The 17,411-nt window shown below is 38.8% G+C and overlaps 3 protein-coding genes across 6 annotated transcripts in view; 2 read left to right on the plus strand and 1 right to left on the minus strand.

Annotated features, from left to right (window-relative positions):
• Positions 1–80: 80 nt before the first annotated feature.
• On the plus strand, positions 81–6,443 carry METTL23 (methyltransferase 23, arginine). 2 transcript variants are annotated; one of them, XM_081935223.1, is made up of 6 exons: positions 81–199; positions 891–1,098; positions 2,820–2,924; positions 4,847–5,084; positions 6,005–6,089; positions 6,263–6,443. In XM_081935223.1, the coding sequence occupies exons 2-6, from the start codon at positions 988–990 to the stop codon at positions 6,438–6,440; spliced, it is 717 nt and encodes a 238-aa protein (XP_081791349.1). In that variant the 5' UTR covers positions 81–199; positions 891–987; the 3' UTR covers positions 6,441–6,443. The 2 variants fall into 2 exon arrangements, with proteins under 2 accessions (XP_081791349.1, XP_081791348.1); XM_081935222.1 differs by having other exon boundaries at positions 6,005–6,443.
• SRSF2 (serine and arginine rich splicing factor 2) lies at positions 6,442–9,847 on the minus strand. Of its 3 annotated transcripts, XR_014173750.1 has the most exons (4): positions 9,314–9,847; positions 8,707–9,018; positions 7,693–7,806; positions 6,442–7,239 (listed from the first exon to the last, which is right to left on the minus strand). XR_014173750.1 is itself a non-coding variant. In XM_081935224.1 (3 exons), the coding sequence occupies exons 1-2, from the start codon at positions 9,673–9,675 to the stop codon at positions 8,715–8,717; spliced, it is 666 nt and encodes a 221-aa protein (XP_081791350.1). In that variant the 5' UTR covers positions 9,676–9,847; the 3' UTR covers positions 6,442–7,806; positions 8,707–8,714. The 3 variants fall into 3 exon arrangements, 2 of the variants coding, with proteins under 2 accessions (XP_081791350.1, XP_081791351.1); XM_081935224.1 differs by having other exon boundaries at positions 6,442–7,806; XM_081935225.1 differs by having other exon boundaries at positions 6,442–8,441.
• A 6,612-nt stretch (positions 9,848–16,459) lies between these two features.
• Positions 16,460–17,411, plus strand: part of MFSD11 (major facilitator superfamily domain containing 11) — a 34,925-nt gene continuing 33,973 nt past the window's right edge. Inside the window, exons 1-2 of the mRNA XM_081935277.1 lie at positions 16,460–17,050; positions 17,168–17,342. Coding sequence (XP_081791403.1) covers positions 17,247–17,342 — 96 coding nt within the window. The 5' untranslated portion in view covers positions 16,460–17,050; positions 17,168–17,246. The remainder of the gene's footprint in view (positions 17,051–17,167; positions 17,343–17,411) is intronic.

A 17,411-nucleotide genomic window follows, 5' to 3' on the forward strand; every position in this document is an offset into this window, starting at 1 on the left:
TCGCGGACGGGACAGCTCCCATTGGATCTTTGGAGCAGCGGAAATCGAGGCGGGCGGCGCCACAGTGGAGGAGGAAGCGCTTCGGCGCCATTTTGGGGCGTCACGCCTCACCGAGGCGTCGCTGATGCGCAACGCGAAGGGCGGGGGGGGGGAGTGCGCTCTTAGCAAGGCGCGGAATTAAACGGCGCTGATTTGCGAGGTGGGTGGGAGGGTGGCTTTATAGGCCAGGAAGACCCAGTGAAGAGTCGGGGGGGGGGGGGGATAAAATGCTGAAGCGAGGATCGGTTTGTTGCAGCGGCTGCGCTTGGGCGGAAGCTGCCCATTGAGCACGACTCTTTCAGGCAATGGGATTTCCAGTCACTTTCCTAGGAATCTTAATTTAGAAATCCCCTCTGTTCCCGCGGGATTTAATCCCAACCTCGTGTCCATAAACACCAGCTTGACTCTCATATTGGAGTTTTATTCCGCCTACACTGAAGGACGGTGGTTTCCAAACTGCACAGGGAAGCTCATTCATAGGGAGGTGCAGTTTGATTCTCGGTATCTGTGTAGAATTTTTTTTAACTGTTTATTGGTCTAAGGGGACTTCGATCCTTGAAGGATTATATGACACTCACATTACACTAAATGCAATAACTCCCCAAGTGGCTGCAATGGATTGCTCTGTAAAGCGTCTCAAATCCTTCCGGGAAAGTTCGAGTGAAACCAGGCGAAATTAAGCTCTATTAGCATTTCTCCATAGGATCAGTTAGCCTGCAAGAATAAACCGTCTGTCTTCAGTGGGAGAGAAGTAAAAACAACAAGAGAAAACAAAGAAAACCTGGGAAAGGGAGGTAACTGTTAAATGCCATTCTTATCGGCTGGGTTTTCATAATTTCCCCCCTTCTTAGAAATGGACATGATTGGCTGTCTCGTCCGGAGACGTGCTGGAAGAGCCTGACTGCGGATGGCCAATCGGGCCATATCGATCCTTTCGCAAAACCCGGCATGTGCGAGATAGCGTCCAACTTGACTGTGAAGGAATACCGGTTTGGAAAAGATCAGAAAAACGGAGACGGGGATGACCGGCCTCGGGAGTTGGTGGTGCTGATTCCTGAGGTACCATTTTTGTGATTATGGTTTGGCACGTAGTCTGCCAATATGCTCAGATTGGATTTGGCATGATCCACCTGCCAGAGCAGAGTTCTTACCTTCTGAATGAGAATCAGAGGTTTCAATTTAAGGACCTTGGAAGATAATCTCATAGCTTTGCATTTCACAGAAATTGCTCGACTAATTTTGAAATACTTTTTTTTTCTAAGTACAGATGCTGTACTGAAAATTGGGTTAAGAGAGTTTGATAGGCATGGTTTGTTTCGGTTTTCACCCTACAGCTTTTCTAAAGTGGGTTCATGTTCCAGTGAGGTTTTGGTTTTTCAAACTAGTTTGATGAAGAGCTTAAATTTAAACTTAAATTGTTTATTTCTGTAAGTGAAATGGCAAATTTAAAAAGTTAAGGACTATTATATTTCAAAAACAAATCTGACAGGGTTAGTAGGGTACCCTGTATGTTTCTTCAATGTAAACCTTTTAGAATGCAATGAGGCACATTTTCAAGTGATCATTTAGGGTTGCAGATTTATTTAGCAACATGTTACCAGAGTATTTCAAAGTTACATTTGGTATATACTGATCATTTCCCCATGTTTATCAGTGGTTAATGATCTGATAAATCCTGAAGTGATCCCAGGGCTTATCTTGATAGCCTTTATTTGTGACTGATCAACAAATCAATGAATGAAGAATGTTTTTGGTAATGGATACACTTTCTTAGATTCAAAAATTCTTAATGCTCAGTTGTAGTTTTGTGTACACAAGCATGTCATATTTCAGTGATATGCCTAATTGACTTAAATCTTCACATTTTGATATTTGACAGTTGCCTTTACAAGATAGAAAACACATGCAAGTTTGTGTGCAGGAAACAATGCATCTATGTTGCTCTTAAATGCTTTATAATTTGACTTCCTGACTTTATAGATTAATCCCTGAATATAACAGATGTTTCTGTAATCATGGCTTTTTTTTCTTTTGAAATTAGCTGTAAATACTGAGAGCAGAAGGCTTATCTCAGTAAATACATTTAAACTCATTATGTTGCAATATGTCAGTTCCACAATTTGTATTAAAACAGGCATTCCCTAACTACATGTTATTCTCCTAAACTAAATCAAATCTAACATAGTCATATCCTGAATTGGTATTTGTGTTTGTAAGCTTTGAGCAAGATTAGGCAGACAGATTTAGTTATTCGATTCTAAGTAGAAGTGGTTAAGAAGTTTAGTGTAAATTTCTTTACTTTGTCAATTGTTAGACAATACACACACCAACAGACACAGACAAAACAGTAACTTTGCTGTCCTTTCTGGGTGAACCTGTAACCATTCACTAAGATTTGAAGGAGGAATTACATCTATCTGCATTTTTTTTAGTAGGCTCACATGCTGGATTTTATTTTAGTTCATTGTACTTACATATGTAGCTGCATAGTCACAATTGAGCCTGAAAAGATTACAAAATGCATGTGTTCTAATGAATATTTTCTTCTATAGATATCTAATAGAAAATATACAGCATATTCATTATTCCAAATATATTGTGGGTTGATTTCAGCTTTCTCTTGTTATTTGTATGCAGTTCTAGCACATTGTAGAAGAGTATTAATAGAAGTATTTTACAAACTACTTAAAGACCAAGAAAACAGAAAAATATATATCTAATTTAAATATTTTTAAAATTATTTTAATGCTATCTTATTTTGCAATATAAACGTTTTTTAGGTTCTTGATCCTCGGTATGGTATGTATGTTTGGCCTTGTGCGGTGGTTTTGGCCCAGTATATCTGGTTTCATAGAAGACTTGTCTCTGGCAAAAGAATACTAGAGGTAAATGTTACATTATTTTCATTAGATATGATGGAATTAGAGCCTTAAACAGGGAAGAAAAAAAGTTCAGTTGGATTAGTTTGGAATGAATATTGTACATTCACCCACAATCCCCCCTCCAGGGAGCAGAGATTAGGATTGTAAATTACATAAATAAAATGTGAATGGTGCAGATGAAAATTATATGTAATGATTATTCATCAATTTTAACATTCTTGTATTTACACCAAAATATATGATGCAAACAATTTACTACGGGTAATCCTTGTTTAGCATCCACAAATGGAACATGGTTAGTAAGCAAAGCAGTCACTAAGTGAAACTGTACTTCTACTTCCCTTTGTTTTACAGATCTAGAGTTCCTAAAAGCAAAAACTAGTCACAAAGTACTTATTGCTGTTGTAACAGTGATTACTGTATGAGACAGTCACTTAATGAGGACCACCTGCAGTTGCACTGGGAAATTGCATCAAATTTGTTATGAATTTGAACACTATTTTAGGCAAGCCAAAATTCTGCAAAAAGAACAGATAATTTTTGTGTTAAATACTGAAGAAATCTTATAGAATATATTTTAGTCATTTGTGGGTGTGTATATATAGGAAGTCCTCAAATTTACATAACTGGGACCACAATTTCAGTCACTAAGCAAAGTGGTCATTAAGCAAGTCATTGCCTGATCAAACCTGATTTTACAATCATTTTTATGGCCATTAAGCAAATCACCATAGTTAAGTGATTATAATAGGGTCATTAAGCAAATATGGCTTCCTCCATTGATTTTGCTTGCCAGAAGTTGCAAATGTGATCACAAGACATTGCAACTGTTATGATCTTGTGACCAACAAGATGCTGTATCCTTCATAAATGCAAGCCAGTTACTAAGAGCCCAAAATGCTTGTTTATAGGCTGGTGCAGTCACTTGTTTCAACTTCTTCCCTTGGAGTGCTACAGGGCAATGTATGCCAAAACAACTATACAAGACAGTTTTTCCCCTTATGCCATCACTTTTTACTCTCCCTTTTATTGGTATTATTACTATATTGCTTTGCATATAGAGTGCTTCTGTACCAGAGACAAATTTCTTGAATGTCTAATCACACTCTGTCAAATGAAATATTCAGTTTAATTAAACTCAACAATTGTAACTCTGAAACAGTGTTAAGCAAATGGATATTTGTGTATATCACTGTTAAGAGAAACAATACAGTATTCTACACATATACCATACCTGTATATAAGTATACAAAACTTTTATGTTTCAAAATAAAATTGCACTTCATTATGCCTATCTGTGTGTTCTGTGATTGGAATCAAGTTGTTTTTAAGCAACTTTTCCAATCAACAATATTAATTCAAAACAAATTACTATCCAATGCAATTAAGTCAGAGAATCCGTTTCTGTAGTTCAGCTATCACTTTCTATAGTAGCAGGCATAAAGTTCAAAACATGGTAATCTGAAAATATTAAAAAGTGCCTCAAATTTGTAATTTCTCAGATATTTTAGAACAGACCAAATATTGTGGCTGTTGATTAGTTATTTATACATGAAATTAGAAGTGTCCATCTCAACCATGGAGTTAATCCACTTAATTTCCAGCCCTCTCTGCTCAGATACCATCCATGGCTTGGATAGATTAATGGCTAAATGGCTTGGATAGATTAATCTAGGTATCAAATATGAATTTGCATTTTATATCCCAAGTTGTTCTTTTGAATAAAGCAATTTGACACCTCTTATTCATCAGCAGGCTATTATTTCTGGTTGCTTACATTTATTTTAGAATGCAAACCTTTTGATAAAAGTATCAAAAACTTGGTAGTTATTTGTCAATTCTAGCAAATGAAGGTGGGTGGGGAATGTGAATATTAATGTTTTGTATCACAATTGCTGTCACAAATTAGGTTTTATTCTGTTCAGATTGGAGCAGGTGTGAGCCTACCTGGAATAATGGCAGCAAAATGTGGAGCACAAGTAATATTATCCGATAACGCAGAGTTCTCTGAGTGTTTGGACAACTGCCGTAGAAGCTGCCAGATGAATAATCTCTCTGGGATATGTGTCATAGGGCTTACCTGGGGTCACATATCACCCTGTCTATTGACTTTAGCCCCAGTTGACCTTATTTTGGGAGCGGATGTATTTTTTGAACCAGAAGGCAAGTAGTCTCTCTTAATATTCATTTTTGGAACTATTCTAAGTATGTGAATAATGACAAAGAAAAAAATTGTTTTTTTGCAAACCCAAGATTTTGTAAGTCCTACTTATTCCAACATCGGAACTAATGGGGAAACAAATTGCTCTACTTTAAAATGGTATGCAATTCTAAAAGGATGAAAAGATTTTATTACAAATCTTTGTGCTCAGTTAGAACTCCCAATTACTTTTTTATTCAAAGATTTACAGCATAAATTATGTGTCCTGTTAGTGGTAAAATTTGGCAATTGTGATTACTTGAAATTCAAATTTTGGGAAGCCAACTAGTTTACTCTGCTTTTATAGTTATATAGTATGCACATACTTTCCTCAATTTATCCCACAATAGCCCATCTGGCTTCAATACCTCAATGAGCCAAAGAGGGACCTTCAAGTGAATTATTTCAAATACTTTAATTCAACACTTTTACCATGAAACTAGTTTCCAAAGCCATAGAAAGATGATGGAAAATGCCATTTTATTATCTCTGACTATGTTGGAGTTAAGATGGTAAAAGTAAATCTGGCAGACATCAGGGATTAATCCCTTATTTCAATGATCAACAGTCACCTGATAGTGCTTGTTTATGATGGTACTTTCAGGCCCCGTTATTTTACAGATAGACTGTAAAAGCTTTGTAATTAAAAAACAGCATTGTCCCAAATATACATTTTTAAACTGACATGCATTTGAAAATCCCTTTTGAATGTAGTTAGTTCAGGGTAGTAAGTATTAAAGCATTGATAAGGAAGACTAACTGCAAGGTTGACTACAATAGAACACAAGTCAGAAATCATAGGACTGAAGAAATGGAAAAGCAATGTATATAATTTAATTATTTCTAATAGCAAAATAAATGTTAACATTTGGTTTTCTTTAAGACTTTGAAGATGTTGTAAGTACAGTGCACTTTTTAATGGAAAGAAACCCTCATGCCCAATTTTGGACTACTTACCAAGTCAGAAGGTATATAGTTACTCTTATTCTCCCACTGATTTCATATTTATGTACTTTGGCACTAAAAGTTTATTCAAAATGTCTCAAGTTTCTCACTATTAATTTTAAAGAATGTTCAGTTTCTGAGTGCTATTGGCAATCCAACCTTGTCCCAAAGCTTTTAAAATTTGCTTTTTCCCCAGTGCCAACTGGTCTATTGAAGGATTACTATACAAATGGGAGATGGAAAGCACGTATGTGCCATCGCAGTCATTTGAAGCCAACAAGGAACAACTTGCAGGATCTTCTCTTCCAGGGATGCACACTATTCAAATGATGGTTATCAGTAAAAAAAATAAAAATAAAGGACTGAAAACATAGAAACATTCCTAATGGATTTTAATGAAAATGTATCATTGCTTATTTGATAGTTTCATATTGCCTGACCACCATTGCATACAAATCAGTTTATTCTCAGGATTTTTTAAAAGTAATTTTATTCATTGTTCATGCCAACACTAATTTCTGCTGCATGTTTCCTTTGAATTAAGGATATATACACATTTCACAGGAATACCAAAAATGTGACTTGAGCCTACCATGTTTTAAAAACAATATTTGTTATCTAGGAGTTAAGTCCCATTAATTAGGACTTATAGGAATGAATTTGCTGGATGAATTTTACTTAAATTGCAAACTAATATGATCTGTCCTAGTCTAACAGACAAAACTGACTCAAACCATCAGTTTTAAAAAAAAAACCTGAACACCAAAAGTGTTGCTTTTATTAAACTACAGACACAGTGGTTATAATACAGAATGTTTTTAAGAGATACTCCAAATCAGTACTTAAAAGGAATGAATCAAATGGTTTAACATTACATTTTCATATGCAAGTTCACATATGTAGATGGTCTAATTTACCATTCTGGAAAAATAAGGTGTGTATATCACCAGCTAGATGTGCTCACTGTATGCTCCATTATTTTAATGCAAGGCCCGGGTGACTGGAAGTGCAGTTGTCAGGCAATTACAATTAACTGGACAGCCATTTGTTTCTGCACGACAAGGCATCTTTACAGGAGCAATCAGGAGAAAACAGGAAACAGCCAAGCACTCTGCACTGCAACACGCCACCTTAACAGCTAACCAGCATTACTCAACTGCTACACAACTGCGCCTAGTGCACAAAAATACATAAGAGAAGAGATTAGAATTTTGTCTGATAAAAACAAATCTTTCAAATTAATTTGTCAGCTGTAAAGTTTAATGTTTGACTTGAAGTATTTGCATATGTGCTTGAATTTTAAAAATTCAAAATTGGGAGAACAAAGGCAAGAATTGAACATCTGGACAGCATAAAGCTTTTCAGCATACTATAGCTGCATATTTAATATTAAACTTGAGGCTGCATATTACTTATTAGTTTAATTTGCAAACAAGTCAGCACTATATGAACAAAAATGAAGTTTTTACCTCAAATATCCAAGCCAATAATGAAATCTGTAGTCGTTCACATCACTAAATTACAAGAAATTTGAATAATAGCAACAAAATGGCACATAAAAGTAAAAGTCTGCCATTTGAGGCTCAAAAACAAAGTAAAAAGTTAGACAAAGTGTTACAAAATAACCTTTTCAACAGCCTGTTGCTTGTGCAGGAGTCTCTCCAAAGGACTGGCAATTCAGATGATCATTTCTCCTCCAAAAGGCATCCTTTATGTAGATTTCTCATCCATTTGCGGTATCTAAATTTGAAAAAGATAATGCTTAGCCCTTGTATACATTATATTGTTCATGGATACTTTTAAATACCTACTTGTATTGATGTTTTAAACATGTTTCCAAGCAAGTACAATATCTCCCTCCCGCTATTGCAGTGATACCAATGTAGCCATCATGAGTTTGGAAAATTTGTCAGATCTCTTCATTAACCACACCACATGTTGTTTATCAACAACCACCCCTAATCCAAATCCAACCTGTTTATTAATTATGCTTTTATCCATATTCAAAACTTTTGATGTGTTATTAGTCATTATCCTTAACATTCTAGGCCCCCATTTGAAAAAAACAGGACTAAACAATTTGAGGGAGGTTAAAGACACACTATCCATTTCCCCACTGAGCATATTCTTATAAGCCCACAATTGCACCAAGGACACTGCTTTCCACCAACTTTTGCATTTCACTTCTAAAAGTGTTTGCTGCTCTTGAGAACTGTATCCATAGAACAGATTTTTAACAGGATAGTGTATCTTTAACATTTAAAGACAAACCTGCTCCAATACACGCCCACAGAAACTGGTCCCTGGAGGATCAGCCAAATCAGTTAAAATCTGCAATACTGGCCAATATTCTTTAAGCAAACAGGAGACCGCAGCTTTAAAGGGGAAAATGCAGATGTTGGATAAGAACAGTAAGAAAATAGTCAATTCAGAAATAGGTTGCGTCTCAAACAATAGATATTAAAAAGCAAGCTATTAATTGCAACAAAACATGAAGATGCCTTTCATTAGCTGTAAATTAAAACACTCTTTCAAGAAATGAACATGCCCCATTTTCTTATCCAGAATGCTTAAGATCCCAGTGCCTACTAATTTCCTAGAATAAAGCATGCAAGTTCAGGAGAAGACATGATACTTTACCGTTTTTCTTAAGATGACACAGCACCTTCCTCTTCAGGAGATTTAGGAGGGCTCTTAGAACGGGACCTCGACTTCGATTCCCTCTTCGAGATAGGTGGAGGGCTTCTGGATTTGGACCTGGATCTTGAACGGGAACGAGATCTGGACACCGATGAAGACTTGGACTTCGACCTCCTGGCCGATCTGGACTTCGAAGTGGAACGAGAGCGGGATCGCGTGCGGGACCTCGATTTGGAACGGCTGTAGCGCGATCTGCTGCGTGATCGGGATCGGCTCCTGCTTCGGGATCGGCTCCGACGCCGCCTCCTGGGACTGAGTGGAAGGGAGAAAGAGACGGGCGGTTGGAAAACATCCAGGAAGTCGAACACGCTATCTTTCGGGAGTTCGCTCAGAGCCAACGGCTGAGAGGCCACCCGCCGCCCATTCAGGATCACGTGGCTCTCCCTTTCCCGCCGACTTCCCTCCCCCCTCCAACTAGTACGCTAACGAATTAGCCCGGGCCTTTTTTCTGCTTCTCCCTTACACCACATATCCCGTTTAAATGCTTTTCTAGTAAGAACCGGCCTTTCTTTTGCCCGATAGGCCTTCCTCCCACTCCCAATCTCACCTTCTGCTGCGACGTCCATAACCGCCGCTTCCATACCGACGCGGAGGGGGGCCACGGCGGCTGTGGTGAGAATCCGGAGGCCGGCCGTAACGGGCCATCTGCACCCGCAATTCGCGGCCATCGAGCACTGCTCCGTCCATGGCGTCCATTGCGTCCTCCGCGTCGCGCTTGTCGTGGAAACGCACGAAAGCGAATCCGCGACTCTCCTTGGTGTAGCGGTCGCGGGGGATATAGACATCCCCCACGCGGCCGTACTTCTCGAAGACGCGGCGGAGTGTGTCCGGAGAAGTACGGTATGTCAAGTTGTCCACCTTCAGGGAGGTCATGCCTTCTACGTCTGGAGGCGGACGCCCGTAACTCATGGTTCTGGGCACAAAAATACGGAAAAAACCGGAGCGGCCAAACTATCTCTAAAGGTTATAGAGATGGTTGCCGTGTTGGGTTCGCGTTACCAGCGCCTGGCCGTCGGCGTCCAGACCAGAGCTCACTTGCAAGCCACCATCTCCGACCGCTGCCACGAGCAAGTGAACGAGGTGCCGCCCTTCCTCAAGTATTTAAGCGCCACAAAATGGCCGCCGATGGCCCGGAAGCAGTTCTCGATTCTACCCGCGCCCCTCCCTTATACATCAACTCATTCGAATTTAAATTCGATTTTTGTTGCTCCAAAGGGAGAAGACGATATTAAAAGGCAGTGGTGATGGCAATTGACATCCATCCAAGCAGAAAAGGACGAAAATAAACTTTTTATCGACTGCGAAAGCTCATCTGCCCCTTAGTGCGGAAACCCGGAAGCGATTGTTTAGGCTTTTCACGCGGAAGGCTGCAGAGCGTTAATTCCCATTCCAAATAACAATTCTGGAAAAGGTATAACCGCCTTTGCTCCTTATAATTTAGTCGGCCTATCGATTTTAACAAACCGTTAAGTGTTTGGCATCGTATACGCTTGTTAAAAGACAAGAAGTTTAGTCGTTAAAATGGCGGCCAAGACTGCGAGGAAGCTGACTAATAACACGCGGGAGCGCGCACGTAACGTGCCTCAGGCGCGCGTGAAAAGAAGCGAGCGAAAATGGAAGCGCGAGGCCAAGGGGGGAGGGGAGGGTGAAGGCTGCTTTCTTTACTGTGTCTTCGCGCTGAATGAGAGCCGGGTCGGCGGAGTGGGGGGGGGGGGTGTCTTTTCAAGGGCGGTATTTGTCTCAACTTGGAATAGTTAGTTGGACGCTCTTGCAGTTTGGGGTAGCGATTCTGACTGTTGAAGGTTATGAGGCGTAGGAAAATGAAACAATAACCACAGTAGTAGCAGCACTATGTTAAGATTTTCAAAGCCCATTTTATCAGGCCTCCCTTTGTAGGTCAGGGAAACTTATTTAAAATGAGTGAAAAAAGAACTTGGTGTTGTAAAGTATTTTGCACTATTCCAAGGATAAGTACAGTACTATGCAATGTTTTTCGAGGTATAAAAAGATAGCAAGCTGACTGTTTAGTTTTCTAGGTGAGATACAAAACAGTTTGCCCTTCTAGTTGGTTTTCCATCCCCCAAAACAATTGTTTTGTTGAGCTTTTATTCAACAGGCTTGATGTATGAAGTATTTCTTGCCATCTTGATTTGTTTGCATAGCCTGGAAGATAGTTTCTCCTCTTAATCTCCTGTTCTTTGCTGTATTATTCTTTGCTAATTGCATTAGCAACATAAATGGCCTCTTTTACCCCCTGGAACCAATGGTGCTGTCTATCCAAAATATGAATTTTGCTGTCTTGGAAAGAGTGACTTTGTCTTTCAAATGCAGATGGATTGCTGAATCTTGTCCTGATCTCCATCTGCATTTGAGAGACAAAGGTCACCATCAACAGACTACTATAGATGGAATTAGTGTTATCACACAAGGCAACTAAATCCCTTCAAAACATCCAAAGCAAACAAACCCAGCAACCCCAGAGGAAAAAACGAGACATCTACAACATACAATGTAATGACTGCAACAACTGCTATGTACGACAAACAATTAGAGTAGAATTCTTTATTGGACACACAGGAATTTGTGTTTGGTGCATATGCTCTCTGAACATAAAAAGACAAGATACATTCGTCAAGAGTCATAAGGTACAACACTTAATGATAGTCATAGGGTACAAATAAGCAATCAGGAAACAATATCAATATAAATCGTAAGGATATAAGGCACAAAGTTACAGTCATCCAGTCATAAGTGGAAGGAAGTGTCTGATAGGAAGTATGAGAAAACTAATAGTAATAGTAATGCAGCCTTAGTGAATAGTTTGACAGTGGTGAGAGAATTATTAGTTTAGCAGAGTGATGGCGTTCGGGAAAAACAGGCAAAAGACTGGCAGAATGCATCCATGAACACCAACTGGCAGTCAGAAGGCATGATGAAAACTCTTTAGTTTCACAACATATAGACAGACTTAAACATAGTTTCAATTGGGAAAATGTGACCATCCTAGACCAAGCTATTGTAGGAAGTTATCACCCAGTCCTCTCCCAGAAAAATGAAATATCCTAGGAAATATTGAAAAGGCAGAATATTATATTTTCCTGGATGTGAAAAAGGGAGAAACACATTTAAAAAAAAGTAAATTCCTGCAGCTTCCTGCCCATCCCCACTTTGTCAATGGGCCATTAAGAAGGCCAAGCTAGTCCACTTTACATAATAAAGAGTTCTCTTCAACTCCAGAGTGATGGGATTAAGGCAGGATAATATTGCCTTTTACTCAACTGACCACATGACATCTGAGAACACAACCAAACCTGGATTCAAAACTCAGCCTAGAGGGTTGCCCTTTCCCGGGCCCATGGGAGTCTGGCAACCAATCAGAATACATTTCTTACACAGGAACAGGAAACAGATAGGTGGGACAGAACAGATTATAAAAAGACCTGCAAGCCCTTCTTCACTCTCTTCTCTTCCCTTCTCTTCTTCTCCACCAACATTGAAGCACGTGATCACCTTTTCTGTTCAGGACTCAAGCCATGCGGTCCTGTCCACCATTAAAACCATCTTTCCAAGCAGCCTCCATGTCTCCAGTGTCTTTTTCCCCACTTGGAGCCGAACCCAGAAGGACATTTCTTCCAACACTATGTCCAAGAATGCCAGGGAAATTCTAGAAGCCTGCCACTCTGACAAATTAGCCATCAATAGACACATAGACATCAACAAGAGACTGCAAAAGAGATAATCAGTCAAAAAGACCCAAGCACCACCAGCAATCAGAACCTAGATCAGCATAGATTAACTCCAAGATTGACATCAGACCAGTAATCAGGAAAACAATAGTCCAAACAAGAAACTGCCGAAAAAGCCAAGAGCCCAACCAAAGAATCTCTAAAACCACCCCCACCAGTCTGGTAGGGGGAGGTATCATCATGTTTATTCATGTTGTGGGGGTGTTTCTCTATTTTGATAGCTTCCATAATTATTCTCTTGTTGAAGTGTTCAGTTTTAGAGAGTAATTTGGTTCCTTCAAAATCAATTTCATGTCCTGTTGCTTTAAGGTGCTGGAAAAGGGAGGAAATTTTTTCTTCTTTTCTGACTGCGTTCTTGTGTTCTGCAATGCATGCATTTATTCTCCTATTAGTTTGTCCAATGTATGTGGTTGGGCAGATTTTGCATGGTATTTCGTAGACTCCTTGGTTTTCTAGCTGGATTTTGTCTTTGGGGTTTCTTAAGATGTTGGCTATTTTTTGGTCAGTGTTGAAGGCTGTCTTGATATTGGGTTTATGGAGAATTTTGCTGATTTTATCTGTGGTGCCTTTGATATAAGGGAGTAGGGCGATGCCGTCCTATTCTGTGTCTCGGTTCTTGGGGGGTGTCTCCTTTTGGATTAGATTGGTAATTATGTTTTTTTGGAATCTATATTTATAGATTCCCCACCTATATTTATAGAAAAACGGCAGGTCCGATCACACTTTGCTCACACAAGCACGAAGCCAAAGGTACCAGCCTGAAGATGACGAGTGTGACCTCGTTGAAACGTTGCCAAGATACTGTCAATCTTACACGGGAAAAGACCCAAATACGCCAAAATATACATATATATATGTAGAGAGAGAGAGAGAGAGTGTGTGTTTCCCCGATAGGGTCTTATTTTCTTTTGACCCCCGAAATAAGCACTTGCCCTATTTTTGAGGAGGTCTTATTATTTTTGAGGTGCAGGAGGCGGCGAGTATGGTCACCTCATGGCTGTTGCTGTGTTGCAATATTTTCAGGGAGGGCATATTTTAGCGTATACTCTCAAAAGCCCGATTGGGTTTACTATCCAGGGACATCTTATTTTCAGGGAAACTCTGTGTGTGTGTGTGTGTGTGTGTGTGTGTGTGTGTGTGTGTGTGTGTGTTGTCTTTTTCATTATCCATGGGAAGTTGACATTATGATCTCTGTTATCTGCCTCTTGATTTTAACTTGCATATATAGCAACTCTAAATATTGAAATCAGGATTGTTAAATATTGATCATTGGCTTTCCTGTATGTGAGAAGTGCAATTGTTAGTTTGAGCATTTTTTAGCAATTCTCTTTTTTTTCCTATTAGAATATAAATCAATTATTTCCAGTCCTTTGGCCACAAAATTGAGATTAGATGTTTATTGCTACACTAAAATAATGTGGGGATTAGAAGTAAACTAATGTTCAAATATTTTTGCAGATATTTAGTGAATTAAGTCATTTTTTAAAGTCAGAGCAAAGTAAGATATTTGAAAATAGTATTTATTTAATGATTTTTTCTGAGTGAATACTGGGAAGTGTTTATCTGATGAATTAATAAAACAACAAATATTACTTATGTAATAATCATGAACTAGAAAAGGAGAAATACATAAAAAAATGAGAGACATGATTTAAAGAATGCTTTCCAAGCTGATGCATAGGTAATATTCTGCCGTCTGTAAATCTGAATCAAAGTATATTCTTATTCAACGTTGTCACCAACATTTTTGTGGGATATATAGTTTTATTTGAACCAATGTTTAGTTCAAAAGTTGATAATGAAGTAATTTCTAATTCAGTGGGAGAGTATAACAATAGTGTATATTATCCAAGCAACTAAAATGAAAAATGCATAATCCATAATATAGAAAGCAAATGAGGAGCAAAAAGTCTGTGTTTATTTTCTTGAAAATACCTCATACTATGTTGAGTATAGCTTCTTTAATACATATTTCAGAATTCTAAAAATAGTAGGAGATATAATACTGGGAAAGCTGCCCTTATTTTGATTTTAGTGTACAGCACTGAGTAATACATTTTGAATCCCAACCTAAAAATATCTAATAGGTGTAGGTGTTATCTTACTTACATTGTTAGTGTTAACTAACTACAGGTAGTCCTTGATCTATGGCCATGACAGAGCCCATATTTTCCATGGTAAGTCATGATGGTTTTAAGTTGACCAGCCCCTATTTTATGACTTTATGCAGTCATTAAGTAAGCATTGCAATTCTTAAATGAATTCAGCGGTTGTTAAGTGAATCCATGAATGTTTTTTTTTGCCAGAAACTGACTAAAAAAGCTCAAAACTGGCAAAAAAGTTAAAAATTGTGGTCACAAGACTATAAAATGCTGCAACTGATTGTAAATGTGAGTTTATATTTTCTATTTATTAATCTCCCATCTCACTTAGAGGTTCCCAATTACCCAAATGCACTTGTGACTATGAATATGTATATGTGCAGCCATCAGAACTCTGGAACTAGATTGTAAGTAAGGTTTTTTTGGTGGGTGGGTTTGTCAGTGGTGGGATTCAAAATGTTTTACTACCTGTTCTGTGGGCATGGCCAGGTGGGCATGGCATGGCTCGGTGGGCGTGACTTGGTGTGCATGGTAGGGGAAGGATACTGTAAACTCTCCATTCCCTCCCCACTACAGGGGAAGGTTACTTCAAAATCCCCATCCCCTCCTGATCAGCTGGGACTCGGAGGCAGAGAATAGAAGGAGGTGGGGCCAGTGAGAGGTGGTATTTACCGGTTCTCCGAACTACTCACAATTTCCGCTACCGGTTCTCCAGAACTGGTCAGAACCTGCTGAATAACCACCTCTGGTGCGTGGGTGGGTGTCGTAGTTAAGAATAGTTGCCAGGAATGTGTCAGGCCCTAGCCCCGTGATGGCAAACCTGTGACATGCGGAGCATATTTGCTGGTATGGCAGCCCTCGGCTCCGGCGCTCGCCAGATGATTTTTGGCCTTCCAGAGGGCTGGAGGGGGCCATTTTTCATCCTCCCCAGGCTTTAGGATAGCCTCCTGAGCCTAGAGAGGGTGAAAAACGGGCCCAATGACCCAACCGGCAGTTCGAGATTTCCAGTTGGCCCATTGGGCCTATTTTTCGCCCTCTCTAGGCTTCGGAGGCTTTCCTGAAGTCTGGGGAGGATGAAAAATGGCCCAACAGGCAAACCAGAAGTTTGTTTCAGGAAAGCCTCTGGATCCTGTGGAGGGCGAAAATTCCCCCCACTCCCGTGGGTCGCTTGCACATATGCAGGTGGGGGGATCGCTCGCGCATGTGCGGGTGAGTGGGCACGCGCATGTGTGCGATAGTGTGCATGCACACAGTTTTGACACACTTTTATAAAAAGATTAATTATCACTGCCCTAGCCCAAAGATGATACAGCGAGATAAAGTCCAATACTTTATTTGCTTATATCTATTGGACAGAATCTTACAATTTAAAGCTATAGCTTTTAATCTATTATATATATTACGAGAGATTCTAGGATATGGATATCCTGAATTTCTCCTCCTCTCACACATTCCAGCTCAGAACTCTGCAGTCTGTTCATCTGGACCTCTCTGGGAAAGCTCTGTACTCACACACACACACACACACACAAACACACACACAGAGAGAGAGAGAGACAGACAGACAGACAGACAGACAGACAGACAGACAGAGGTTTCTCCAGATACACATTCAGTATTGAATCTAGCATTTGGATATGAAAATTAGATGAGGGAAACCACAAATGCATTAATATAATTGGATTTAGTTCTCATGAGGTTTGCTTTATATACTACAATTATATATTTGTCTAGGATGTTACCTTTTTTCTTGAACTGCATTACACATTTTAATGATTGATGGTTACATTTTGATTTGGAGGGTTACATTCATTATTACATATTTTTTGTTATTTATAATAAAGCAATTTGTTCTCATAGATACAGGTTGCAAGTGCTATCATAAATAATAATGAGGTTTAGAGTCCATTGAATTAAGTGGGACTTAAAAGAAGTATTAATTTGTTACGTACTCCTTTCAGACAAGCTTAGATTCAATAATGATTCAAATCAATTCAAGGTTTTCCCTTTATCATATATCAGATTATTCAGAATTAGATTTTCTCAAAATTTCCTGGTAAATGAGAAAAACAAAATGTACAGTCATTATTATCTAAAAGATATTTTGTTCATGCTTACACTTATCACTGTGTTTCTGTTCTGTAGCATTGTTTAGAAATGCTTTGTTTTCCTTGGTGTGTAGCTCTTTGAACTGCATTTCCCAGAATTCATGAGTGCTTTTTTTTTTTTGCTCATTTGATCAGCTGACTTGATTTGTAAACTGTTTTGTATTTCCTGTCTGTCATGAATGGAAATAATCTCCGTAGCTGTTCCTTTTATCAGATAATTGGTGTCCAAGTCAAAATCTGATTTCATGATATAGTAGATAAATGAAGATCTGGGTCAGAATGTGTCTTCTTTGCTTCTTTGCATCTGCTGCTGTTCTGCATTTGAAAGGTAGAGACCCTTTATTTGTTCATTTCTGTTTGCTGGTATTTCCTTTATACTTCGTTTTTTCAGAAAACAGATGCTAATTTAGTAATGCAGAATTTGTGTTTTTTGTTCCTTTCTCAGAAACTTAAAAAAAGGAAGAAGCTTGAAAGACAAATGTTAACTTACATTTTAGTCTGACAACATTCTGATAAAATACAAGATGAATTCTGAATTAAAAAAACAGTTGAACATCATTGTTTTAGGAATAGCATTCATGTTTATATTCACTGCTTTCCAAACATGTGGAAATATAGCGGTAAGAGCAAATGTTTCTTTTACCTATGTGCATTGATTAGCTTCTTGATGAAACAGAAATATATATTTC

Source organism: Natrix helvetica (genome assembly GCF_964273705.1).
Source record: "Natrix helvetica genome assembly, chromosome: 1".
Classification (NCBI taxonomy): domain Eukaryota; kingdom Metazoa; phylum Chordata; class Lepidosauria; order Squamata; family Natricidae; genus Natrix; species Natrix helvetica.

Coding starts and splice junctions, on each gene's coding strand:
- METTL23 (XM_081935222.1), top strand. CDS start 988: ATGTGCGAGATAGCGTCCAACTTGACTGTGAAGGAATACCGGTTTGGA. Junction 2,925..4,846: donor CTGGCAAAAGAATACTAGAG/GTAAATGTTACA, acceptor TATTCTGTTCAG/ATTGGAGCAGGTGTGAGCCT. Junction 5,085..6,004: donor TGTATTTTTTGAACCAGAAG/GCAAGTAGTCTC, acceptor GTTTTCTTTAAG/ACTTTGAAGATGTTGTAAGT.
- SRSF2 (XM_081935224.1), bottom strand. CDS start 9,675: ATGAGTTACGGGCGTCCGCCTCCAGACGTAGAAGGCATGACCTCCCTG. Junction 9,019..9,313: donor TATGGACGTCGCAGCAGAAG/GTGAGATTGGGA, acceptor CCTTCCACTCAG/TCCCAGGAGGCGGCGTCGGA.